This window comes from Sabethes cyaneus, chromosome 3, assembly GCF_943734655.1.
Source record: "Sabethes cyaneus chromosome 3, idSabCyanKW18_F2, whole genome shotgun sequence".
In the NCBI taxonomy this organism is placed as follows: Eukaryota; Metazoa; Arthropoda; class Insecta; order Diptera; family Culicidae; genus Sabethes; species Sabethes cyaneus.
Genome location: NC_071355.1, coordinates 60396382 through 60420229, shown reverse-complemented (window position 1 = coordinate 60420229; position 23848 = coordinate 60396382). Strand labels below are relative to the sequence as shown.

Here is a 23848-nt window from a genome sequence, read left to right as displayed (position 1 = left end):
TGGGATAATGGTCAATGAAGATTACGGCACGAGTTCCACAGGGATTAATTCGTATATCAATGTTTTGGAACACGGCGTTTAACGGGGTGCTAACTCCGCAGTTGTCTAGAGGCATGGAGACTGTGTTGTTTGCCGATGACCTCGTGGTAACGGTAATAGGCGTACCTTGGAAGGAGGTAGGAATGCTATCGACTGAGGTTATCTTTGGGCCCTATTCTGTAAGTCACGTCGAGTGTCACTTTGCTCGATTAGTCGACTTTTGGTATTATGTAAGTCACACGCGACCCGATTTTGTCGAGTAACTCGACTGAGTCCACCGCCAAAAAGCTAATGACTAAACGGTTAGCAAGTGACTAGCTAGCTTTGTTTTGGTCGTGCGTTGAGCCGCTATGCTGACCGTTCTTCTTGCACTCGACACTCGACAGTGACTGAGTCGAGCCGAGTTGTTCGATGTGACTTACAGAATAGGGCCCTATATGATCAAAAAGTTGATACAGGAGTGAAGCTGTAAATAGCACACCACAATGTAGAGTTTGAAATACGTTGATGTGGTAAGCGCGTACTGAACAATTTTAACAGTCATGTCGATTATTCCTGTAAAATGGTACCAAGAGCGATCATCATGTTATTCAGCAATTCAAAACACCCATTCATTCTGTGCTCTGTCAAATCGGTATTTCGAGCGAAAGTGGCTAGTATTCTTCGATCCACCAGTAATATCAAATAGACCAACAATTCGATCGAAATAATTTCGTTCACAACAAAGATCCGTCGGAATACAGAACAAAAGTGTGAGGCGTTGGCCAAGTGATATCAAGAGATGATGGAAAAAAGGACGACGAACCTTTAGACTTATTCCAGATCTCTCAACTGTCTGAGCACTGCGGTTCGGACAAGCAATATCGCCGCTTTGTTCCAGTGTTTTATCCACCAACATTTCAATGACGTTTGTTTTCGTGCCTCGCTCATTGCAAAAATATTTTCTTGGTGGTGAAAAGTTCCAAAGCAAACTAGGAACAACTATATTCTACATCTTGGATTTTCCTGAACTTCTTCAAACATTCCTCAAAAATTCATAGTAAATTGTTTAGGCAATCCAGGAAAGTATCATTACGAAAGAAATTTGCCAAAACTATATTCTATCTCATGGAAAATTTTCAAAATATATTTTATTGTTCACCGATTTTTATTCTTTTAATGGCGAAAATTGCACGATAGTGTTATTCGTTATTCCTGAGTTACAACCGAAAAACCTATTGACCGGTTTTTCTAGGAAAATAGGAGTCGTCTGGTGGAAGACCCTGGTGTAAAACAGGAAATTAGAACATCCACAAGAATCGATAAGCGTGAGGTCCAATTCTACAAAAAATCCGCGTTGCTCGTTGCGGTATGTTTTTGGAGTCATGCCGTTTTTTTGCCAATATTAATAAATATTTTTCTTTTCCACACCTCTACACACTCATTGGCTTGAAACGTCAAGTTTTCGCTAGCTGCAGACTTATTCACGAGCGTAGGCGTGCGCGAAAGAAAAGTACCCAAGTGAAAAAGATGTCATCCACAATCTTTAATTTCGGTGGATCATGTTTGTTTACAGTTCCGAGTGAAGTGAAATGCAACTTTTACGCTAGTGAAAAAGTTGAACGTTTTGTATGGGATTTTCACTTCGCTCGGAACTCTATACAGGGCTTAACGTGTAAGAATTCAACATTGTTTGCATTCGTGCCTTGCTCGTTGCAAACTTGTTTCTATAGCGGTGGAAAGCTCTAAAATCTAAAACAGACTAGGAACAGTTATGTTCTACCTCATTTTTCTGAACTTCCACCTTCTTCAAAAATTCATATCTTAGAAACAAAGCATCGTAGAGCAAAAAAAGTACGAAAATATCAAAAGTTATATTGTAAGAATGTTATAAAAATGGCGTAGCTTGCTTTTAATCTTGGTATCTATGCATGCTTTTTAGATTTATGTAAAAAGCACATTTCCAAGAAAATAACTTCTAAATTAACTAGAAACCAATCGAAAGTTTTTAATTGTATTACGATAAGAGTAGCAGTATCACCCACCCGGAGCCTAAACTGAATCGTAGCGCCTATTTGTATCCAAGTGTCAAGGAGGAAGTATCGATTGAACGGAGCTGCACCGCCGCGCGGCCGTCCGTTTAGAAGCATCCAGTTTATTTTACCGATATGTATGACCCAGTCAGCATACACGGCACGGCAAAATTTGAGTATTGACAACGGCAAAATTGCATGACTTAAATGGTGACACTACCAGCTCGAAATTGAATTTCGAATCGTTTCATATCACCCGCATGCATGCAGCGCAATCGGGAGTCGTGTCTGGTTAGATGGGAAGTGAAACAGGAACTCGGCCCCCGCTTTCCAACGTGGTCCCGTTCCCGTGTCCTGTTCCTGTCTGTACCATACTGACAAGCGAGCATTATCGGGGTCAATTGGGATATATTTTGCGCCCGGTAGCAATCACACATACATGCACTCAGATCCATTCGATCATCATACCTCGGAGTTGGTTGGTTGGTTGGTTGGTTGCCTGGTTGGTGGACGGTAATTGTCAGGTTCAGTTCGCTGAAATCGTGTCTGTTTTAATCGATTGCTTGTTGTGTTAGTCAGACCGACAAGTGGCATTTTTTTTTTCGAATACCGTCGAAATGCAGCGCAATTTGATTGAAAATTGACGTGTCGTTAACCGACTGAAATTGTGAAGAAATTTGACACGAATCGGCTGGATGTGACAATTAAACACGTCAGCCGGCAGGTTGTGATGCGTATTTCCGTGATGGTTTGAGACAGCAGTGAATCAATTCTGTTTAATAAATCTACTTTGTACGTTAACATCATGCCCTGTTGAATCACAGACAGAATGTAGCAAAATGGTTTTCAAGAGGCTCAAACTGCAAGTCTTATTCCTGAGGGCTTATGTACAAACAACCAAGGCTCTGGCGATGGCGCTCGTGTACTTACAAGAAAAGGGTAATTATTGTGTAACATCTAGCAGCGGTTTCTGCTCCTGACAACAAAGGAAACAATTTCTGGCCACAAGATTAGCTCTGAAGATTTGTATACATTACTTGCGAAAGCCCTTTCGATCGATTGCATCTAATAGGATCGTTTTGCTACGGAGATCACCGCTGTTCAGGTCGAACGAACTGATTTTCTCACGTCCGCCTAAAATTAATCTTTCATTTATTCAATAGCGTGCTTAATTGTCTGTTTACGCTTGCCATGGTGATGAGTTTGTCGGCTGTGCATCCGTCGCACGGGGAACGTCCGTGGCGAGGATGGGCTGGTCGGTCGGTCGGTTGGTCGGTCACAGATGAAGCCCGGCTCAGCTCAACCAACCTCCGACAGCCATCAGCAGGTTTCCTAACGTAAACTGAAGCAGTGAGCATCGGCTGGCAAATAAATTATTCATCTTGATTACTTCTTAACGCAATCGACATTTGACACTGAAAAGACTCAGCCAAACAAAGCCAAACCGGCCTGTCAGTTGTGCACAGTGCACGAGCAGAAGGGGACTTCGACTGTACAGGCAAATTGAAGATGAGATCTAGGATGAGATAGACTCTAGGTATTGCATTGTATTATAATATATTAAAGTGTTTTATGCAATACCATTACGAGTACTGTTCCATCGCATGTCGTAAAGTATTGGTGTGGACAATTTCTACCCAAACTTCGTACTAAAAGTCAGTCAATTAATCATATCCTCTATAAGCCAATAGTTTTCAACCATAAATCAACCAATAATCGCATTACTCCGATTGATGGATTGTCGCAAATTAGAATCGAACCACAAGCACATTTCTTTTTTCAGTTCTCTTGCACCTAAAAAAGTTTTTTTTTTCTAATGATGTTCCTCGAGTTTATTCAAGTAAAGTTGGGTAACTTACTGACGTTCATTTGATTGATAAAGATCGTAAATTCAGTTGTATAATGGACACTTGATAGAAAGTTTCTTTATGAGTGTAACTGGGTATTGCGGGCATTGAACCTCATCATACGAATAATTTTAAATCTCCGGTAAAAAGATCATCTTTGGTTTTTTCTTTGTTTGCTGTAATTATATTTTTATTTCAATCAGCTCAGGTCTGATTTACCCCGGTTCCTCTACACCGAAACGTGATTCCGAAATGGTATGTTTGCTGCGGTTAGGAGTGATTTTCCCCCCCATGTTTGTGTACGGCCGCCAGCTCTGCATGTTGTGTGCTCGGCATACAATATGGATGAAGTCCGATATGGCTGCTTAAACCAACCGACCATATATGATTTCTTTTCTTTCCACGAGTGGTGGATAATACACTGAACTGATGATAGTGGCTGGCCCGACAGCAGCCCATTGAAACGAGAATCGAACAAAAGGAGCAACCCCAAAATGGACGGATGGGACCGCTCTCCGTCGAATGACGACGGCGACGCGCTTGGCTGCGCACTGGTCGACACAAACAGGTCGGTGAAGTTCGGTAATGATACTTAATGCTTCCTAAATATTTGCAAATTGACACAGAATAGGTGCGATGAATAGCCAGCAAAACACCCATACAGAAAAGCACTACACCGAGAAAGATTAGGAAAGACGAGTTCGAAACAATTTAGTTGGACGTTTATTTTTAATGCCTTTGCTGTGGATTGGATTTTGTTTGTGCTGGCACGCAAAGCAATACCTTTACGTACCTACACGTAACTAGCAGACATATCCCTTTCTTGCAAACCACAGGTATCACGTAACTTCATACTGAATTTGTTTCTCCCGACCCCGAGGGCCAATTAGGAGATTAATTAAGAACTCAATAGCTAAAGCTGATATCGAACAGCAATTTTTCCTATCAATTACCCTGCGATACGGCTCGAAGTGGTTGGTATCTTGTACAGTTTTTTTTTTCTATTTCTCGGATTTACTTCTATCGCTTGCTCTCACACAGTGACTGGCACTGGGTACTGGTATGCCAGTGACACCATCGTACCGCATCGGATCGGTATGCTACGTAACGAACTAATCCTGGAACAAGCTTTTAAATGTGCTTCCGCACCGGGATCGCCTGTTCCCGGGCGGGCGGGTGTCATGTTTCGATATTCTTTATTGTGCTACTCACCCTCGAGTCTGACAATTCCTGTGTGTGCCTCTCGGTGTGGCGGCATCGGTAACGTATCAAGGCTTTGATGTTTGAGGTGAAACGTTTTGTATGATTGAAATTATATTTTTATCAGAAATAATATCCACATTTATTTACTGCGAGTTTTACAACGGATTATAGAATTATGAATCGTCGTTTATACAAGCAAAATGGACAGATTTTTGATAATGCTCTTTGCTTCTATTTTTACTCGAAGCAAGCTTCGCTAAACCCAATAACAATTGCTTCTATCTAATCATTTGCCTGGATAAATATTTTACATCAGTAATTTCATCAATTTTTTATATTTGATCCTTTTCGGTAAATTTAAAATCTCCATTTTTTACATGCCCCTGAGTCCCGATATCATCGTTTTTGAATTATAAACTTTTACATAACTTTTGAACCGGTTCAGTGGTTCATTTTAATGATTTTAATATCAAATGAAAAATGTTTTGATGAGCTTTCCAGGAAAAATACTGGTTGGAAGTCTAATTTTTTTATGATTGTGAAAACTTATATATTTTTTTAATGTTTTCATGGTTAAAATTTACAGTTTTTTTTATATACAGCTGTGATAATGTAATGGAGACGCATGGTATTTTGTTTTTACGTGCAATAAAGAACGAAACACCAAGCGTCTACATTGCATCATCGCAACTACACTACAATTTTGGATGTGGTATGTAAAAAATCTCAGATTTCTTGAAAAAATATCAAACCGAACCTCTTGTTGATCACTAAGCCATAAAAAAACAAAACAAGAATATGAGCCAAATCTTTTTAAGTAGTGAGTATGACTAGTGACCACACCGGCTTGAATCGACCATCTCCGAATTCATGCAAATTTGATATAGGTAATTGCTCATTCCAACTCTGCATTTAGTTTCCCAAAGTTTTTTTTGTGGATTGATCAATCACTTTTGCTTCTCCATTGTCATAGATTTGAAAGAACACTTATTTTGCACGTTCAAATTCTCTAAATCAAGAGTTATGTAGAGTTACACCTTATACGCATTTCATACATTTTTGGACGTGCAATAGAATTGTGTCATCAATTTCTATTTAACTTTTTACAGACATGTATTTTTTATGAAAAATGCGAATGCGAATGCAAACTCTAGATTTTACTTTCTGTTCATAATGCTTGAAGATTGACCAGTCAGGTTTACATTAGTTTAGTAGTAGTTCGTAGTTTATTAGTAGTTGCATTTTAAAAATTTAAATATCTAGTATTAACGAAAATTTGTCTGGATCAGGGATGGAAAAAATTCGCCTCTAGCGATCAAGAACAATCAAATTCAGGTTGAGTAGCAATCAGATTTAGATTCATAGACATCACTATTTGTAAGCGGTATCATCATCATCATCATCATCATCAACAGCAATCTATGAATGCCACTCTTCAAATATTTTAACGACAAGGTCGTCAAAGTACATTTATGGTACTCAGTATGGCACCGAATATCACCTTTCCCTTTCCTTTTTCAGTGTACCAACATGCTCCCATAGACTCGGGAAATCATCACAAAAAATAACATTAGTTCAACTAACCTGCGGGCCGTAATAAAATCTTGCAACTCAAAGCACTAAACTTTGCATTCTATAGGTTCTATTACTTTTTGAGTCATAAATTATACTAAATACTGAGATTTCTGCCCAATTAAAATTCATCACTATATTTGCACTTTTTCGCCGTCGATTTTTCGTTATTTTTTTTTCAGTCGTTCCTTTCATCACATCACTCCTGAAACTTAACTTGAGACACAGAAAACTTTAGTTTACCATCCGAACAGTTATTTAGTAAGATATTATAATGAAAACTTTACTTCGTTTCGTTTGCAAGTCCGAATCCACGACCTTCGTTGCTGTACGAATATATAACAAAATTTGTTATATTTAGAGATTATTTCAAAATTTGTTGTAATATTTCTAACAGGTCTTGTTATAATTGTGTTAAAATATAACAAAAACTTCTTTGCCTTTTCCTGCTATATCGACATTTTGTTTCGACGAAATTGTCTAAAATAGTACAACTATTTTCGATAGTTGCGCCAACTTCACAAATAGCACAGAAACAACTTTCACACGTTTTGAAAAATTGCTCCTCCTTTAACCGGGATTGAACTCATGACATATCGCACAGAATGCAACTATTTTTTGTTGCAACAAACTTTTGTTGTCACTTTACTTTTAAATCAAATACGAATATACGTAACAAAACGTTTTTATTAACTTTAAAATTTGTTTTACCCAAATTATAACGTTTTTTTTTTTTGGACAAAAAGTGAATCACGCCGCAAAAGCTCAAATATATATGTCCCGGTATAATAGGTTTGCCAGATACGTCAACAAAATTCATGTTGGTCATATTTTCATATGTCTTTGCTGGTCATACTGGTGCAATAGCCAGATTTTACCTTGCCATATATATGAAAACATATAAGCTGACAGGGCTGCCTGTCATATAAATTGGCCAAATTTATATGGCATAGTATAATAGCTCTTGCCATACCTTGCGTGTCATATTGATATATGAGCCATATTTCATATGGCACCATCGACCATACAGTAATGACCCGATTTTGTCACCCCCATGATGAATTTAGGGGTGACAAAAACGGGACAGTGACAAAATCGAGTATTTTTTCAATTTTAATTTTTTTGCAGATAACTTAGAACGAACTACATATATTTCATTCTGATCACTTTTAGGACATTTCGCACTTCCATCTACCTCTCTGTGGACATTTGTCACCTGTTCACAGCAGTCCCACAGGTATGAAAACACGCGTTTTTTAATTGCGCCGAAATGGTTGATTATACTGGTTAACTATGTTCATAGAAATTTCATAGCGTAAAAAGCTCTTTCTAATGGAATGATCCATTCTTTGATTAACCCTCCTAAAAGTAAGTTAGAAAATTTATTTTTTAAGCAGTAAGAGATAGAGCTAAACAATGTTCTACAAAATTTTTGAGAAGATTATTATAAAGAACTTTGCCAAAGAAAGTGACCTTCTAGCTATTATAGTTGTGGAGATAAGAAACAACTTTTGTGAAAACTCCACGATAATCAACACAGTTCTTTTCACAGTGGTTTAACACATTTGACATGTTTCAAAATGATTTTCAAACTAAACTTTTAATAAATCGAAAGCGTGACAAAATCGGGCAAAAAACGTGACAAAATCGGGTCAAAAACGTGACAAAATCGGGGGTGACAAAATCGGTTTACCACTGTATTTATATGCTAGTGTAATAGTACCTTTACGAGTATATTTCAGCTTTCGTGTCTTTAGACTTTTCTGCTAATTTTAGCAGGATCCGACCACAGACAAGATTTTTTAAATGATGCGTAAAAGAAACTTTTTTTAGTAACTATTTTGTACTATGACTTTGTGACTATGTAACCTTGTAAACAAAACATAAACCGAGAATATAAGGGATAAGATTTCATTTTATCGTCCATCTATATGTTCTATGTTGTATTGCACTGTTACGTTCAGTTCCAAGCATCTAGCAACAAAATAAAAGTTTGAGTAAACGAGAGATTCTCCATAAAATTCTACTACATGCCATAGTTGTAGCATTAACTAAAAAACTGGTTTTCTCATACATGATTCTACAATGACGTTCAAAACTAACTCTTTAGGTTATTTAAACAAAGACTTCTGTCAATACGTTCTGTAATTTCTAATTCTAAGTGTATGAGGTTCAAAAAATATGGCTTAACAGGAGCGGCTTGTTACTGCATCGAGTATGCTTCTTAAGGTACGTTTAGATTAGACAATTTTTAGCAACATGTGAAATGCAACATGTAGAATGCGACATGTTGCTAGTAGTTGCTCGCATTACTCTTGGGGAAGACCAACCGGCACCAGATTTAGGATTTTTACATTCTGACCTAAAACGAACAATCTGACAAAATTTGGTCCAAATCCGTGAAGGTCGATTACATCTCGGATACTTCGCGCACAGTTACCCTAATACGTATTATATAAATTTTACATTTGCAATGACTTGAAAACGATCTTAGAAAAAAGTTTATGTGACATAATTTGTTCAAAATTATGCGCAGAATTTGCGTAAAATTGAGCTTAGAATTTTATTTTAGTTTTACAAAAAAGCGGCGTAGGGTTGCGGAGCACCTCGTCATACGTAATCATGATTCACACTTTATTTCGAGTTTATAAAAGAATTATATCCACGCGTACTCAAGTTTTTGGCACGAAATAAATCTTTCACTTCTTGCATCCATACATGTACACCCATTTAGACAGATAAAATATTTCGAAAGGCGTGGTACACAAATTACGTAACGCAAAAATTTCGGTTTTGTGACCCCCTCCCTTTCCTATATAACATTAAGTAACGCGTGGCACAACCCCCCTATTAAATTACGTAACGTTAACCAAACCCCCCCCCCCCCCCCCCTGGTACTTAACATTGAATGAAAATAGCATAAGCCGCATATTCAATTTAATTTTTAAAGAATTCAACCAAATCAGCAAGGGCTTCATATTAAAAACCACAATCGGCCATTGGCCTATGTTAAGCTGAAATGGTCTTGAACCGTAATATGTAACTGAAATTTAATAGGATTATCTCATTCAGCTACAAACCATAATTTTCTACCAGAATTTTCATCAGTATAAACAGTGAATCGGTACTGTTTTCCGCCTCCAACACATCGTATCCTCGTTTGGCAACTGCCTTTTTAGTATTCATAAATTTGTTACGTAACTATTCTCATGACTCCCCCTCTCCCCTATGTAACAAGAAGTAACGCAAGCTCGACCCCCCTCCCTCCCCTCTAAGCGTTACGTAATTTATGTACGAAGCCAAATTTATATTTTTTACAGACACATTATCTTGTTCAGCGGCAATTCGTCATACGAAAACCGCATTTCGTCATAAGGAAGTTTTGCTTTCGTCCACCATGGACAAACACATTTGTTTACAAAAATTTATGCATGTATTCGTTATGCTGTGTGCATGAGCTATTCAACTAGCAGAAAAGAGTGCAAGTAGTTTGAATCACACCTTAGATATCAATGTTTTTACTCCGAGTAATCTGTTCAGAGGTGGGCACTATTCCGCTAATCCGCTAACAGCTAATTAGCTCAGCTAACATTTTGGTTAGCGGTTAGCGTTTTCGCTAATTTTTAAAACCGTTAGCGTTTTTGTTAGCTTCCGCTAAATTTATGTGCCGCTAAATAAACCGCTAACTTTTTTTAGCAAGAGGAAAATTGTTATGAAATATGAAATTTTTCTTTTAATTTAACTGTTTAGCTATTATCAATCATATAGATCTGGATCGAAAGACCCCAAAACTTAATAAACTTTTGTATGCGAGCACGGTTGATGGACTCATGAAATAAATTAATAATTAAAAAAGATATATTCTTAGAAAACCTCAAGAGAAACTTTCCGATTTATTTACTTCATTACATCGCATACATTATTTTAAAAATTCATAAGTATTGAAGCATCATTTCAAAAATATTATGAAAATGAAACCATTTGATTTTTTTTAATGTGGTTTTAACCAGTGTGTCATTTACCACGCAAGAAAATGTAACCAAGTTTACGCAACAATCCAGCAAAATTATTATCTGGAAAACAATTTTTCGCAAAATTTTCCGTGGAAGCGAAAAACTCCATTAAATTTCCAAAATATTTTTTTTGTTTCTTATTCTTGTTTTACAAACTGACCAATACGTGCTTGTAAGGGATTAAAATTTCACGATAGTATTATTTTTTATTTCTGAGTGATGACCAAAAAGGTCGAATTCCTAAGATATTCATAGACAGTAGTCCCCTAAATTAGGCGCTGAGTGGTGCTACATGCCCACTGTATTTTCTTAGTTTCCTGTTAGTCAATTTATTTGGTTTTTGGTAGTTAACAAGCTCATAACGGACTCTAATAATATACCCAGAATCAGTTTTGTTGATCGATAGATAGCTGATGGACGAACAGCATCACGCATCGCCTTATTCGGAGAATTTCTGAACCACTGACAATTCATATCTCAGGAACCAAATGCGTGGTAGAGCAAACATTTTTAAATGAAAATGTAAGTAATTTTTTTTTTTGCAATCCAGAAAAAATATTGTTAGGAAAAATCTTTTAAAAAAAAATCCACAGAAAAAACTATGTCCTGCCTCATGGAAATTGCCCTCGTAATTTCATTTCATCCATTTTAAATGTGGTAATGTTCTTCAAAACATTTTTTTGTGAATGCCTGAAATTTTTTCATGTTTTTCCAGTACATATTTTTTCTTATACCTTTGCAACGAAGATTTTCTTTTTTTCAAAATTGGTTTTTTAAAAAGTATTGCTAAATTTGTGCTGTTAACAAATTTAGCGATTTGCGTTAGCTTCCGCTAAATTTTTGGTTCATTTAGCTGTTAGCGGTTATCGAAGTTAACGTTTTTCCAATGGCAAAAATGCCTTTTTCTGTGTTTTGAAGGATATAGTAATAAACAGGAAAAAAATATTTGATAATCACATACGAGGTGTAGAATCTGATCTTTGTGAAACCTGCGGTATAAAAGAGACTATCAGCCACATAATTAAAAAATGTCCTTCATCTGCTATGCTGTGGTCTTGGCTTAGCGATGTATTGAAAAACAAGTTTAAGATATCGGTACTAGATCCAGACGAAATACTTTCATTCAGCATTGGAAAAAATTGCAAACTCAAAGCAGCACTTTGGTTAGTTATTGAAACCTTAGCCTATAACATACTCAAACGTGGAAAAGGAAGTATAGATGAATTTTAACAAAACATACGAATAATTAGGTTTAACAAGAAAGATTTGTTCACAAAGCATTTCAGGATTTTTTTGCTTATATTTTAACAATTATTAAAATTAGGGGTAAAGACTAGGATTACTGAGATTAAAATGGTTTATGTATTTGTTAATTTGTTAAAATCCATGCAATAAAAAAAACGGTTTTGGATTAGCGGTTTAGCTGTTAGCGAAGCTAAAATTTCGGTTAGCGGTGCCCACCTCTGAATCTGCTGATGTGCTGCTGATGCTCTTCATCATATTCAAAGCGGATAGTAAAACCAAGAGGACTTTTATTTCTGAAAAAATGGTGCAAATAGTGGTTTTCTTACATTATTATTACATTTACAATACATAAATATTGATGCCAAGTATTAGTTTGAATGTAATTCCTCTCAAAGTTAGTTATAATGCTTGTTTTTCGTGGAAAATAGACGAAGCCGTTCAGCACCCTATTTGCAAAGATTTTTCTTTCAGTGTAATTTTTTTCTGAAAAGACAGCTAATTTACTACAACTTTCCCTTTGACGTCATTTTCATAAAATAAGTAGTTTTCGAGATAGGATTTTTCGAAAAAAATAATCTCATTTCTAAATACGTTTTCCTTTTTATTCCTTTTTAAAAGTTACTCTTGACGAAAAATATGTTTCATGGAAAATAAATCCGTCCGCGGTACCAATGTATTACCAAATTTCATTGCAATCAAAAATAGTCCGATGGCTGTCATTAACTCTTTTTTTTAATTTTGCGACTTAGTCCGGTCTGGATTTACACGGACCAAATTTGGTTTGAATCGGAGATCTTCACTTCGGATGGAAAATAACACATATGACACATTCCAGAACAGACCATGGAAGATAATGTCCTCGTCAATCAACTATTTTACAAGGTATTTGCCAAAAGATTGGTAAAACAAGCAACAGTTCACACTGTAAAAATGAGTGCTAATTGTGTCCCGTAACGCTGAAATGTGTCATATAAGCAATGAATGTAGTTAGATTTTTTTTCTTGTAAGCAATAATTATTTGCTAACGTGGACTGCGACTCCAATTAAAACTTTGCAACCTTTCTCTGAATCGTGACTTTTACGTTTTCTAATGAAAATACAAATGAAAAAATGTTTAAATCACGCCGATTTTTCACCTGATATTAAACGACTCTAACTTTCCTCCAATTAATAGTAATTGCGATTCAATTCTTGCAATCAATTTGCTATTTATAAACCACACAAAGCCAATGTTATTAATGATCAACAATTTAGGTTTTATTGCTCTTTTGTTACGGTTTTACCAATTTTGCTCAGCGTTTAAGCTTCAAGTGATGGTAATAAAACCCAAATAGTTATTTAGGGGTTGGATATTTGCGGAATAAGTTAGTTAAAGTTCCTTAAAGAGATTGCAACTTCTAACCAAAAAGAGACTGCTAAATGTTGCATGATTACGGGTAACCAAATCTCCCCAATTTCAACACTGCTTCCAGTCCAAGTTCCCAGTTTCTAATTCAATTCCAAACCAATTCATAGTTTCATCCAATTTTAAGTTAAGTAATGGTGAAAAACTGCAAAGAAAAGTCAGCAAATTATGTTCCGTCACATGCCAATACAGCAGATTTTCGCAAAAGTTAACTCTTAGACAAGTTATTCGTTCGAAAAGCAAGGCGAATATTAGATGCAACGCTAAAAAAGTTGATTTTTTCCTTAACTTTTCTGATTTTGACATTTCCTCGACTGATCTGGAACTGGAGATCTGGCATTCCCTCGATTAATGGGAGCACCTCCATTTTGAGGGGAAAATACTCGTTTTTGTCAAACCCTCTTATTTTCTTTTGCTTATATCTCCGAAAATATTAGGTTTAGAAAGACACTATTCTCACATTTTCAAAGGAGATTATCCAAGGAATTCGAAAAAGATATGATGTATTTTTAAGCACTAGTGCTGCCAAATATATTTTAACTCTAATCTAGTTAACTAAACTAAACTAAACTTTTAACCCTAATCGAGTTAACTAAACGAGAAAACTAAATTTACATTTTTCTTTCAATGAGTGCAATTTGATCTTAAAAATTCCAGCTTCATATTTCGCAGATTGTTTACATAAGGGTCACTCATCGCCTCGAGGTGTCTTTTACCGATCCCGAGGTATCCAACTTTTTACGAGCCATAATGGCGGACGTGTTCGTAATATTTGAACAGCATTTTCGACATTTCCCTAATACATCGCACGTTTTCTTTCCGTACATTCCTTTAGTTTTACATGAACGCGCGGAAACAAGACGCAAGATGTATTAGTGAAATGTGAACGATGCCGTTCAAATATTACGAACAGGTCCGCCATTATGGCTCGTAAAAAGCTGGATAGCGTTTTAAAGCAAGAAACCCGCCATTTTTTATGTTGAACAAAGAGTAAAATTACCCTTTTTTGAAGCAGTGAGTTTCTGTGCAATGTAAAAATACTTTGCCATATAGTGAAAGTATGTCGGGTAGAAGATCTATATTTCGCCAAGAGCCATATTTCGCCAGTTGATGAATCCAAAACCTTTTTGCATATTTTTGGTAGACTTAAAAGAAATTATTTGACGAATTGTTAAAATTTAGGACGTCAATTTTAGCAATTCTTCAAATAATTTCTATTAAGTCTACCAAAAATATGCAAAAAGGCTTTGAATTCATCAACTGGCGAAATATAGCTCCTGGCGAAATATGGATCCTCTACCCTATATGGTATATAATGAAGTATTTCCTAACAGTGTTGCCAACTTCTTAACTAAACAAAAGAGAAGCTACCAGTGTTTAGTTGTCCATATTAATAAAAATTTAATACAAATACTGTGCAAATTTTGTACAGTACTTAAATTTTAGTTCAAACCGAGCCAATCTTCAAAACTTTTCGACCCAATCACATAAAGTAAGGTTCCTGGTAGAGATGAACCAGCTTGATAATAGCAAAAACATACTATCAAGAAGACTGGCATCTCTTCCTCGCACCCACACAAATGGCAAGTAACAGAAGCAACAGCGCACCCCTTCCGACAAAAGTTGAAGCTGCGTGTACATGTATTGGTGGGAAAAGATGTGTACGAGCGTGGCAATGCATTGCATACGTGTTTGTATACATCCATATTCTAATATACACACACTAGTATGTGGTAGTTTAACTTTAACTCGGCAGAGAGCATTGCTGTTACTGCCTCTCGACTTTTGACAGAGCTGCCAGTCTTTTTGATAATAGTGAAGTGCCACAGGATCACCTTAAGGAGCAACAAACGTATAACTTGACCTTTATTTGAATTTTGCGTTGAACTTGCGTTACCTTATGTTTTAGAATATTCCAAATCCGTCACTCACTAGTTCAGAGCGCGGTAACCACGAAATAGTATCGTAATCTAATCATTTTGTGAAAATGGTGTTTAGGTCCTTACAATTTTTTTACTTGGAACGCAAGTGCTGGGCTATCGACATGCTTTAAGAAAAAAAATCTCTGAAACTATTCACATTTGAAAGCGCTTATTTCTTAGTTAACCTTTTAGTCATATGAATACAAGGCATTCCTCACATAAAATTGGTGATAAAAATTTCATTTTTGTTGTGCCTGAAGCCAAAAAAGCCAAAAACCGATTTGCAGAATATTTACTTAATTCAAAAATTCATATCTCATGAGCCAAATAGCGTAGAGCAAACAGTTTCTTGTGAAAATGTAAGTAAATTTTCTTCTTTTCTTCTGCTGTCCGGCAGAAAAAAGAAACAAAATAAGAAAAATGAAGCAGAAGAAAAAAAATGGAAAAGAGCACGAAGAAAAACGTGACAAAAACTGGACAAATGGGATAGAAAAATAGGGAAAACGCAAGAGAGAAAAAGAAGTAAGAACAAATTCTGTCACAGGAAAACGGCGAAGGAAAACGAAACAAAAATTGGGAAAATGTTAAAAAGGAGAACATGGAAGAAAAAAGTAGGAGCAAAAAATTAGCAAAAAAGATAAGATTGGACAAAAAAAATATTGAAATCGAAAGAAAGCAGAAAAATGAAAAAAAAGGAAAAAAATAAAAAACACGAGAAAAATGAGAAAGTAAATGAGAACAAAATCGACAAAAAAGGATAAAATGAAGAAGAGTAGGAAAGGGGTTAAAAAGAAAAAAAAATACGAAAACCTGGAAAAGAAGCCACAACGGGCAGAAAAAAGAAAAATCAAGAGAAATGGGAGGGAAAATGAGACAAATAGAAGGAAACCAGTACAGAAAGAGAAGAAATGTGATAAAAAAGGTGGCAAGACGAAAGAGAAAACGAGGGAAAATGGAAAAAAGGGAAAACGGAACACTGAGCAGGGAAAATTGAACAAGTGAAACCCAAAGAAAAAGAATAATAGCGAAACATAAGAAGAAAACAGGTAGAGCAAACGAGGAAAACGGCATGAAGAGGTCAAATGAGATGTAAAAGGAGAAAGATGGAACAGAAAAATAGAAAATCAGGAAATACCGATCAAACACCAGAAAAAGACGAAATACGGTAGATAATAAAGATAGGCATGAGGGGAAAGGGAGAAAAGGGAGCGAAAAACATAATAAATGTGACAGAAAAGAAAGGAAAAGAAGGCAAAAATGTCTAAAGGGGAAAAACGGAACAGACGAAATCGAAGTACGAGAAGGAAAGGAGACAAAAAAGAATTTGAAAAAGATGGAAACTTGAAACGGAAAAAGGCATAATGGAAGAAAAAAGACGGAAATAATAATTCAAAAAACGAGTGAAAAACAAGAAGAAAAACGGTACTGAAAATAATAAAAAACGGGATTGAAAATAAGAAAAAATGAGATAGAAAAACTTAGAAAAACGGAGCATCGAAACAGAAAATATAGGACAAAAAAAAGAAAAACGATAGAAAAAGAGGAAAAACGAAAGGAAGAAGAAAGTCTAACATAATTCCAATTGTAAGTTTAATTTAGAGTCAAATTTAAAGTCTGATTGCAAGCTCAATTTAAATTCAAATTTCAAGTTCAATTTTAACGCCAATATTTAGTTCAACCTCGAGCTTAATTTCAAATCAAATTTTAGTTCAATTTCAAGTCTGATTCAATTCTAATTTCAAGCAAAATTTCAAGTCCAATTTGAAATATTAACTTCAAATTCTATTTTAAGTTCGATTTCATGTCTAATTCCAAGTAAAACTTTCAATCCAAAGGAATCCAAATTTAAGTACTAATTCCAGTTAAATTAAAGCAACACTTGAAACCCAAATTAGTCCTAATTCAAGTCTAATTTAATGTCCTATGTCAAGCCCGTTTTATAGTAAAATTTCAGCTCTAGTTCCATGTTTAATTTTTATTCTAATTTCAACTTTGTTTTTAAGTCATTCAGCATCAGAGAACCCAGACCCCAGAGTTTTCAACATAATCGGTCGATTTTTCTGATAATTAATAATAGATTCACCATCCTACGATTACTCGATTTTCCAGACTAAAATAGAAAGGTCGGGTGCTCCACCTTTTAATTTTTTTTTGCATTAATGCAGATTTATGAATACAGATTACTGCCCATTTTTTCGGTACTTCGAAATTAGTTTGAAATCTTGCAGGATGATTACTCCCAATTTTTATTTTCCTGACTAATATTGAGAACAAAATTAACATTCATATTTCCAACTTGTGAATTACAAACATCTTTTTTTTTAATTTCAAGCGCTTATGCGTTAAACTTTACTCTTCTAAACGATCGAAAATAACTGTTAGAATTAAATACTTATATTTATTATTCTGGTTGATACCAATTTCACAGAGAAAAGTTGATAAATTACTGCATTGGAACTTTACCCTGCGGCAATTTTTATTCAGTGCCGTTAATCAAAAGATATTTATTTGATGAGTTTTAAATGGTTAGTCAGTTTACTTTTTAAAAACATTTCAATGCCTAATCATCATCTTCATTACATATCAGTTTTCCATTTCTAGAAACTCATCACTTGAATAATATGGTTTAATTATCTATGAAGACAAAACACGTTTTACAAAAATTATGCAATTTTTAATAGCGAAAATTGAAGTATTAGGTATGATGTTTTCAATCATCTGCGCTTCCCATGTAACATCAAAACTCCGCGGCGGATGTTCACGACTGCGATCACTTTACCGTTTATTAAATAATTGCCGCGTGCTGAGTCAATATGCAGTAAACTTTTTAGCCGAATCTGCATCCGTAATCGGTCAAATATAATAATCGTTCACTCAATTAACCACAAGCGAGCCGTTCCCGTGTGCACGGCGAATCATTATCTTCACGTCTGCAATATCACTCCCCTCCCATTAAGCACTGAACTCTACGCCACCGCGCCACCGTACAACGAGAGATCACAATTTAACAAGCATTTTTTTCCGCTTCCTTTTTCTTTCGCAGATAATTCGCAATCACCGGAACAGTATGCAACGAGAGCAGCACCACTTCCACCATTACTACTATCAGCAGCAAGAGCAACAGCAGCAACAGCAGCAGCAGAAGCAGTCGCCCCAGCAGGGCAACCGACGGCAGAACAGTACTATCCCGAACTCGATTAGCAGCGCCGAGTGGGAATGATATGCATTGGCAATCGTTAGACCCAACCCAGCAGCACAGGTGGAAAGAATCCGAATCGACAGCGACCAGATAGCAGCAATGATTCGAACTCAGCAACAGAAGAAGACAGTATTTGGCAGTGGCGGCAGTATGAAAAGGAGGAGTAGTAACAGTAGCAACAGTAACAATAACAATCGTAGCAGAAGAAGACGAAGGTTTCGGTTCCCGGCGGCCAGCTGTTTCCATTGGAGCGTTTGGAGCAGTGTGGCATTTTTGTTGATGACGCTCCCGTCGCTCAATCTTGCCATAGCGCCCATGTACGAGACAGCGTATGCCTGCGAGGGCAAAACTTTGATGATTGAGTGCGAAAATGGCGATCTGATCAATCTGATCCGGGCCAACTATGGCCGGTTTTCCATCACAATCTGCAACGACCACGGGAATGTGGATTGGAGCGTTAATTGTATGTCGCCGAAAAGCTTGCGCGTGTTGCACTCCAAGTGCGCCCAGAAGCAGAACTGTTCGGTTCTTGCTTCGACCAACATGTTCGGAGATCCGTGTCCGGGTACGCACAAGTATCTGGAGGCGCACTACCAGTGTGTTTCGGCTGCACAATCCTCAACGACAACCAACCGACCGAGTCCGCCGTGGTTGAAGACATCGCAGCCGATCGTATGGAGCACCTCAACGGTGCGGAATCCGGTGCTCAGCAAGCTGAACTTTTCCGACCCATTGGCGGGTTTCGGAGTAACTTCTTCGGCCGTAACCAGCAGTGGCGTTACGACAGGAGTGAAAGTGAAACCAACGGCACCCTACAAGCAGCAAACCTTAATGGTGAACAACCAACAATCGTCGCCATCGTTTCGCCAGAAGGGATTCGACAACAAAAGTGTGAACGATGATCTTGCCATCATCAAGCAGATTAGTGATGCGGTCGGCAGTGGTGGTAGAAAAAATTCCGGTGCTGCCCCCGAAGACGATGAAGATTTCGGTGACGATGAAGACTATTTTCCGACACAAACGGCAGTATTATCCAATGTTAATAGAGAGAGCAGTGGCGGTAGCAAAGGCTACGGTGAAAGCAATGTTCCGATTGGTGGAAATCCTAGCAGTAAGAAGAATGATAATCACGACTCACCCAGCAGCAGCAGTAGTGGTAGTAGCAATAGTGGTAGTAATAGTAATAGCAATAGCATAAGCGGTGGCATCGGTGGGAACGATAGTGGTAACGCTGTGAACAATGTGTTAGATGTGAGTCATGCTTGCGGTCCGACGACGGCACGCTCCTTGTTCTGGAATGTGACACGCGTGGGAGAAGCGAATGTACAGCCCTGTCCCGGTGGGGCCACCGGTATTGCCAAGTGGCGATGCGTAGCAATAGGATCACTGACGCCCGAACAGCGTCTGCAATTGCAGCACGAGCAGCAACAGCAACAATCATTTCTAGATGATAATAACAAAAGTGATATTAGTTTTAATAGCAATCTTAGCGGTAGTAGAAGCGGAGGGGCCGGTGGAGCTGTGGCCACGTGGTACTCATATCAGCCGGATCTAACGCAGTGTCGATCGCTGTGGCTCAACAGCCTGGAGGTCCGAGTCAATCAGCAGCAGGACTCGTCGCTGATATCGATTGCGAACGATCTGTCGCAGGTCACCAGCAGCAAGACCCTGTACGGCGGGGATATGCTGGTCGCAACCAAGATCATTCAAACCATGTCCCAGAAGATGCATTTTGACATCGAAACGATCCCCGACCAGCGGCAAAGAGAAACACTGGTTTATGAACTACTGAATAGTGTGGTAAAAACGGGAAGCAATCTATTGGATCAATCTCAGCACGCCAGCTGGCTGGATTTGAGTGTCGAGGATCAAATGCGGGTCGCAACGTCACTGCTAACGGGATTGGAGGATAATGCATTCCTGTTGGCCGATACCATTCTACGAGAGCGACACGTAGTGCAAAAAGTTAAAAACATTCTCCTATCGATACGGGTTTTAGAGACGCGAAACTTTGTTAAGAACGAAGTTTTCCCTGACTCGAGCCAAGAGCGTTGGCACGTCAGTGACGATCTGATCGAGTTGCCCAAGGCAGCACTGATCGAGAACAGTGAGGGTGGCTTGGTTCGAATAGTTTTCGTAGCATTCGATCGGCTCGAGCAGATTCTGAGGCCACAATTTAGCAACGTTCACCAGTCGCGGGTAGATCAGAACAAACTGGAACAGGATGACACCGGTAGCAATCCGACGGCTGGCGTAAAAAGTGAAACATCAACCACGCCTCGACAGCGATTGCTCAACAGTAAAGTGATTTCCGCAAGCTTGGGTAAGGGACGCCATATTCAACTTTCCCAACCCATCCGAATGGTTTTGAAACACTTGCGAACGAAAAACGTATCCAATCCTACGTGCGTCTTCTGGAACTACATTGACCACGCATGGTCCGAGGACGGCTGCTACGTGGAACACACCAACGCTACGCACACAGTTTGCATGTGCAACCATTTGACCAACTTTGCCCTGCTGATAGATGCAATCGACGAAACGCAACTCTCGCTACTCTCCATCATTGACGACGATATTAAAATTTTAATCTACATCAGCGTGGCAATCTGTCTGGTGATTATCGTGGTGGCACTGTTTTCCCTAAAACTATTCAACGGTGTGTTTGCGAAGGTACGCAACAGCAGCCGGAGGCACCACCAGGCATCAACGGCCAACAATAATGCGGCCGATTTGCATTTGCCCAACCACCTGCAACACCATGGACTAATAGGCACCGGGCAGCATCATCATTTGGGAGTCGGCGGTGGCGCCGATCATCTGGACGTCAGCATCCACCAGCATCAGCTTCCGCACCAGCAGCAGCAGCAGCAACAGCAGCAACAACAGCAGTACAGTAGTGGACTAATGGCCGCCGACAGTGGTCACCTGATGCGTCCAGCGCACCACCACAACCATCATAACAATAACAATTTGGTAACAACCACGTTCAACAATCTGGCACCCGGTGCCGGCGGTCCTCCCGGTGTAGGACCGCTCGGTGTCGGCTATGAAACTGCCACCCACCATCGGCTAGCGGTACAGGAGCGACTCAATAACAATGTAAATTCCCCCAATAATCACGCTTTGACATATCGCGCTAATAATAATAATCAAATCAATTTATTACGTTCAGCAAATCAGCAGCCGCAGCAAACTACTGCTGCTACCTTACAAACCACATCATCAACATCTATAATCGCCACTGCCACCGGGCATGGGATCGGTGGCGGGGGCGGTGCCAGTATAGGTGGCGTCAGCAGCAGCAGCAGCAGCACCGGTGGCAGCAGTGGCGGTGCTGAGATGGCCGTGTACAATTTGACCGAAACGGGCACTGCCACTGCCACCTCGACGTCGTCCAGCGTGGCGGCTATCAGTGCGAGCAGCATACCGCTGCTGCATCACCACCATCATCACCATTTGCACCATCATCTGCATCAGCATCACCATCTGGGCGATGGTGGTGGCGGTGGCGGTGGCGGTGGCAGAGGCAGTATCAGTGGCGGAAGCATCGCTAGTAGCGGTAAGCGGAATTTGTAACGAAAGCCGAGCGAGAGAAAGCGAGAGCGAGAAGGAGTGTGACAGTGACAGAATGGAAGAACGGAAGGACGAAAGAGTAAGACCATGTTTAGGATGTGCTTAGTCTATATGTAGAATTCTTTTTTTCCGTTAAAACTTGTACAGACCCGGCGGGGGAACGATCCTTTTCCCCCCGCACACTGATATTGCTGTTCGAAGCTCAATAGAAGCAGAAAAAGAGTGTGGAAACTCGCGTTGTTATTGTGTAACGATACAATTCCTATTGGAACGTGAAGAAAACTTAGCATATAGCATATATAGGAAGACATGTGTTTCCGGTGACGTGCTGCCATTGGTTGATGAGAGATGATGGGGGTATAAATTGCTCGCAATTTCCTTCTTGCCTGAATCCTTCCGCGGTTCTGCTCATATATATACGAATGAGCCGATTCCGCTGGATGTGCTGTTCCTAAGTCTTGTTTCGTTCCATGTACAGAAAGCTTAGATTGGTTGTTAAATTATTTAGATTTCTTGCCTGTAATCGTCGGACGTGAATTATGCGAAAATGTGATTTGCTTTACCGCGATGGATCGGAATTGACAGAATGATTGATGTTACTGGGTTGTGATTTGAATGTGATTGTCGAAGCGCGTTTCGTAAGATTTATGCCTGCTTTCTTGAATGCGTAATGTGTGTGTAAAATGGTAATCGAATGGTCCGCCGCGTGGTTTACCTTTATTTCCGAGCACTGGGCCACTAGCACTCGATTTTATGTACAGTTAACTTTTACTCTATTTCACGATCAGCAAAACGCCAGTGTACCAGTCGGACTCAAACAGCAAATTTTCACATGAAGCACAGCATTATGTAGATCATTGTTTATATTCGCTAGCATGTTAGTTGTTTTTTTAGTTAGCTTCTAAACGCACATAATCCTAACACGCTCTCTTACCCAGTCCATCGACGATCTATCATCCCGCAAAACGATTCAAAAGGTAGCTATAACTTCGTATTAAGATTATCGAATATTGAGAAGATGCGAAAGAGAACGAGAAAGCGAGATAGCTAAAGATCCGTACATTTTTGATTACAATACAATCGGAAATAACGAGTGTCCAGCGCTTAGCGTCGCTTGGATGTGATGATGGATGTGTTGGGACAGGGCTTTTTATTACCCTGCACTGCGAACCTTTCTCGGAGCGGAGAAAGGTCATTTTCCTTAGGCCGCTTTTTAAAAACCAGCTCTGTTGCCAACCCATCCGTCAGTTGAAATGAAAAAAATAAATAATAAAAAAAACAGGAATGGTGTACAATGTGAAAAGAATCGAACACAAACTATAGGGTTATAATGTATCACAAAATGAAAACGTCATTAGGTTTAGCTGCCACAAGATTTATTGTTTATTTTACATATGATTTTTTAAATTAATATACACAGGATGCCCTTGATTAACTGATACGCTACTTTGTAATGTATCGATGTCAATATGAAAAAGGTGAAAATATATAAATATGAGGAAAACATTTGTTTCCGGTTACTTCTCGAAAGAACTTTCCTTTTTTTGTAGCCCTCTTTAGCTCAACCTTTGTCGGTGACTTTATGTATTTATTATTATTGGAACTTCTGTGGTCTTCTGGGCTGCCGTTGTTGGTGTATGTGTTCGGGTAAAAGTGAGTCATCCTATGTTATCAGGACCGGGAACCGTACCCTTTTTCCGTTATATAGGTAATCCGATTATGCAGGGTTAAATGTAAAGGACAATATCACACAATACTAGAATGAGCTATTATTGCTTTTATTGATGGCTTTGGTGACAGGGTAATTGACGTCAG

General features: G+C 38.5%; 1 protein-coding gene across 2 annotated transcripts in view; it reads left to right on the top strand.

The window, feature by feature from the left end:
- LOC128741420 (latrophilin Cirl) overlaps positions 1–23527 on the top strand; it is a 93146-nt gene extending 69619 nt beyond the window's left edge. The window contains exons 3-4 of one of the 2 annotated variants that reach the window (XM_053837226.1): positions 18302–21559; positions 21633–21802. In XM_053837226.1, coding sequence (XP_053693201.1) covers positions 18557–21559; positions 21633–21695 — 3066 coding nt within the window. In that variant the 5' untranslated portion in view covers positions 18302–18556 and the 3' untranslated portion in view covers positions 21696–21802. Of the gene's footprint in view, positions 1–18301 lie in introns of both variants that reach the window. The other variant, XM_053837225.1, reaches the window with a different exon arrangement.
- Positions 23528–23848: the final 321 nt, after the last annotated feature.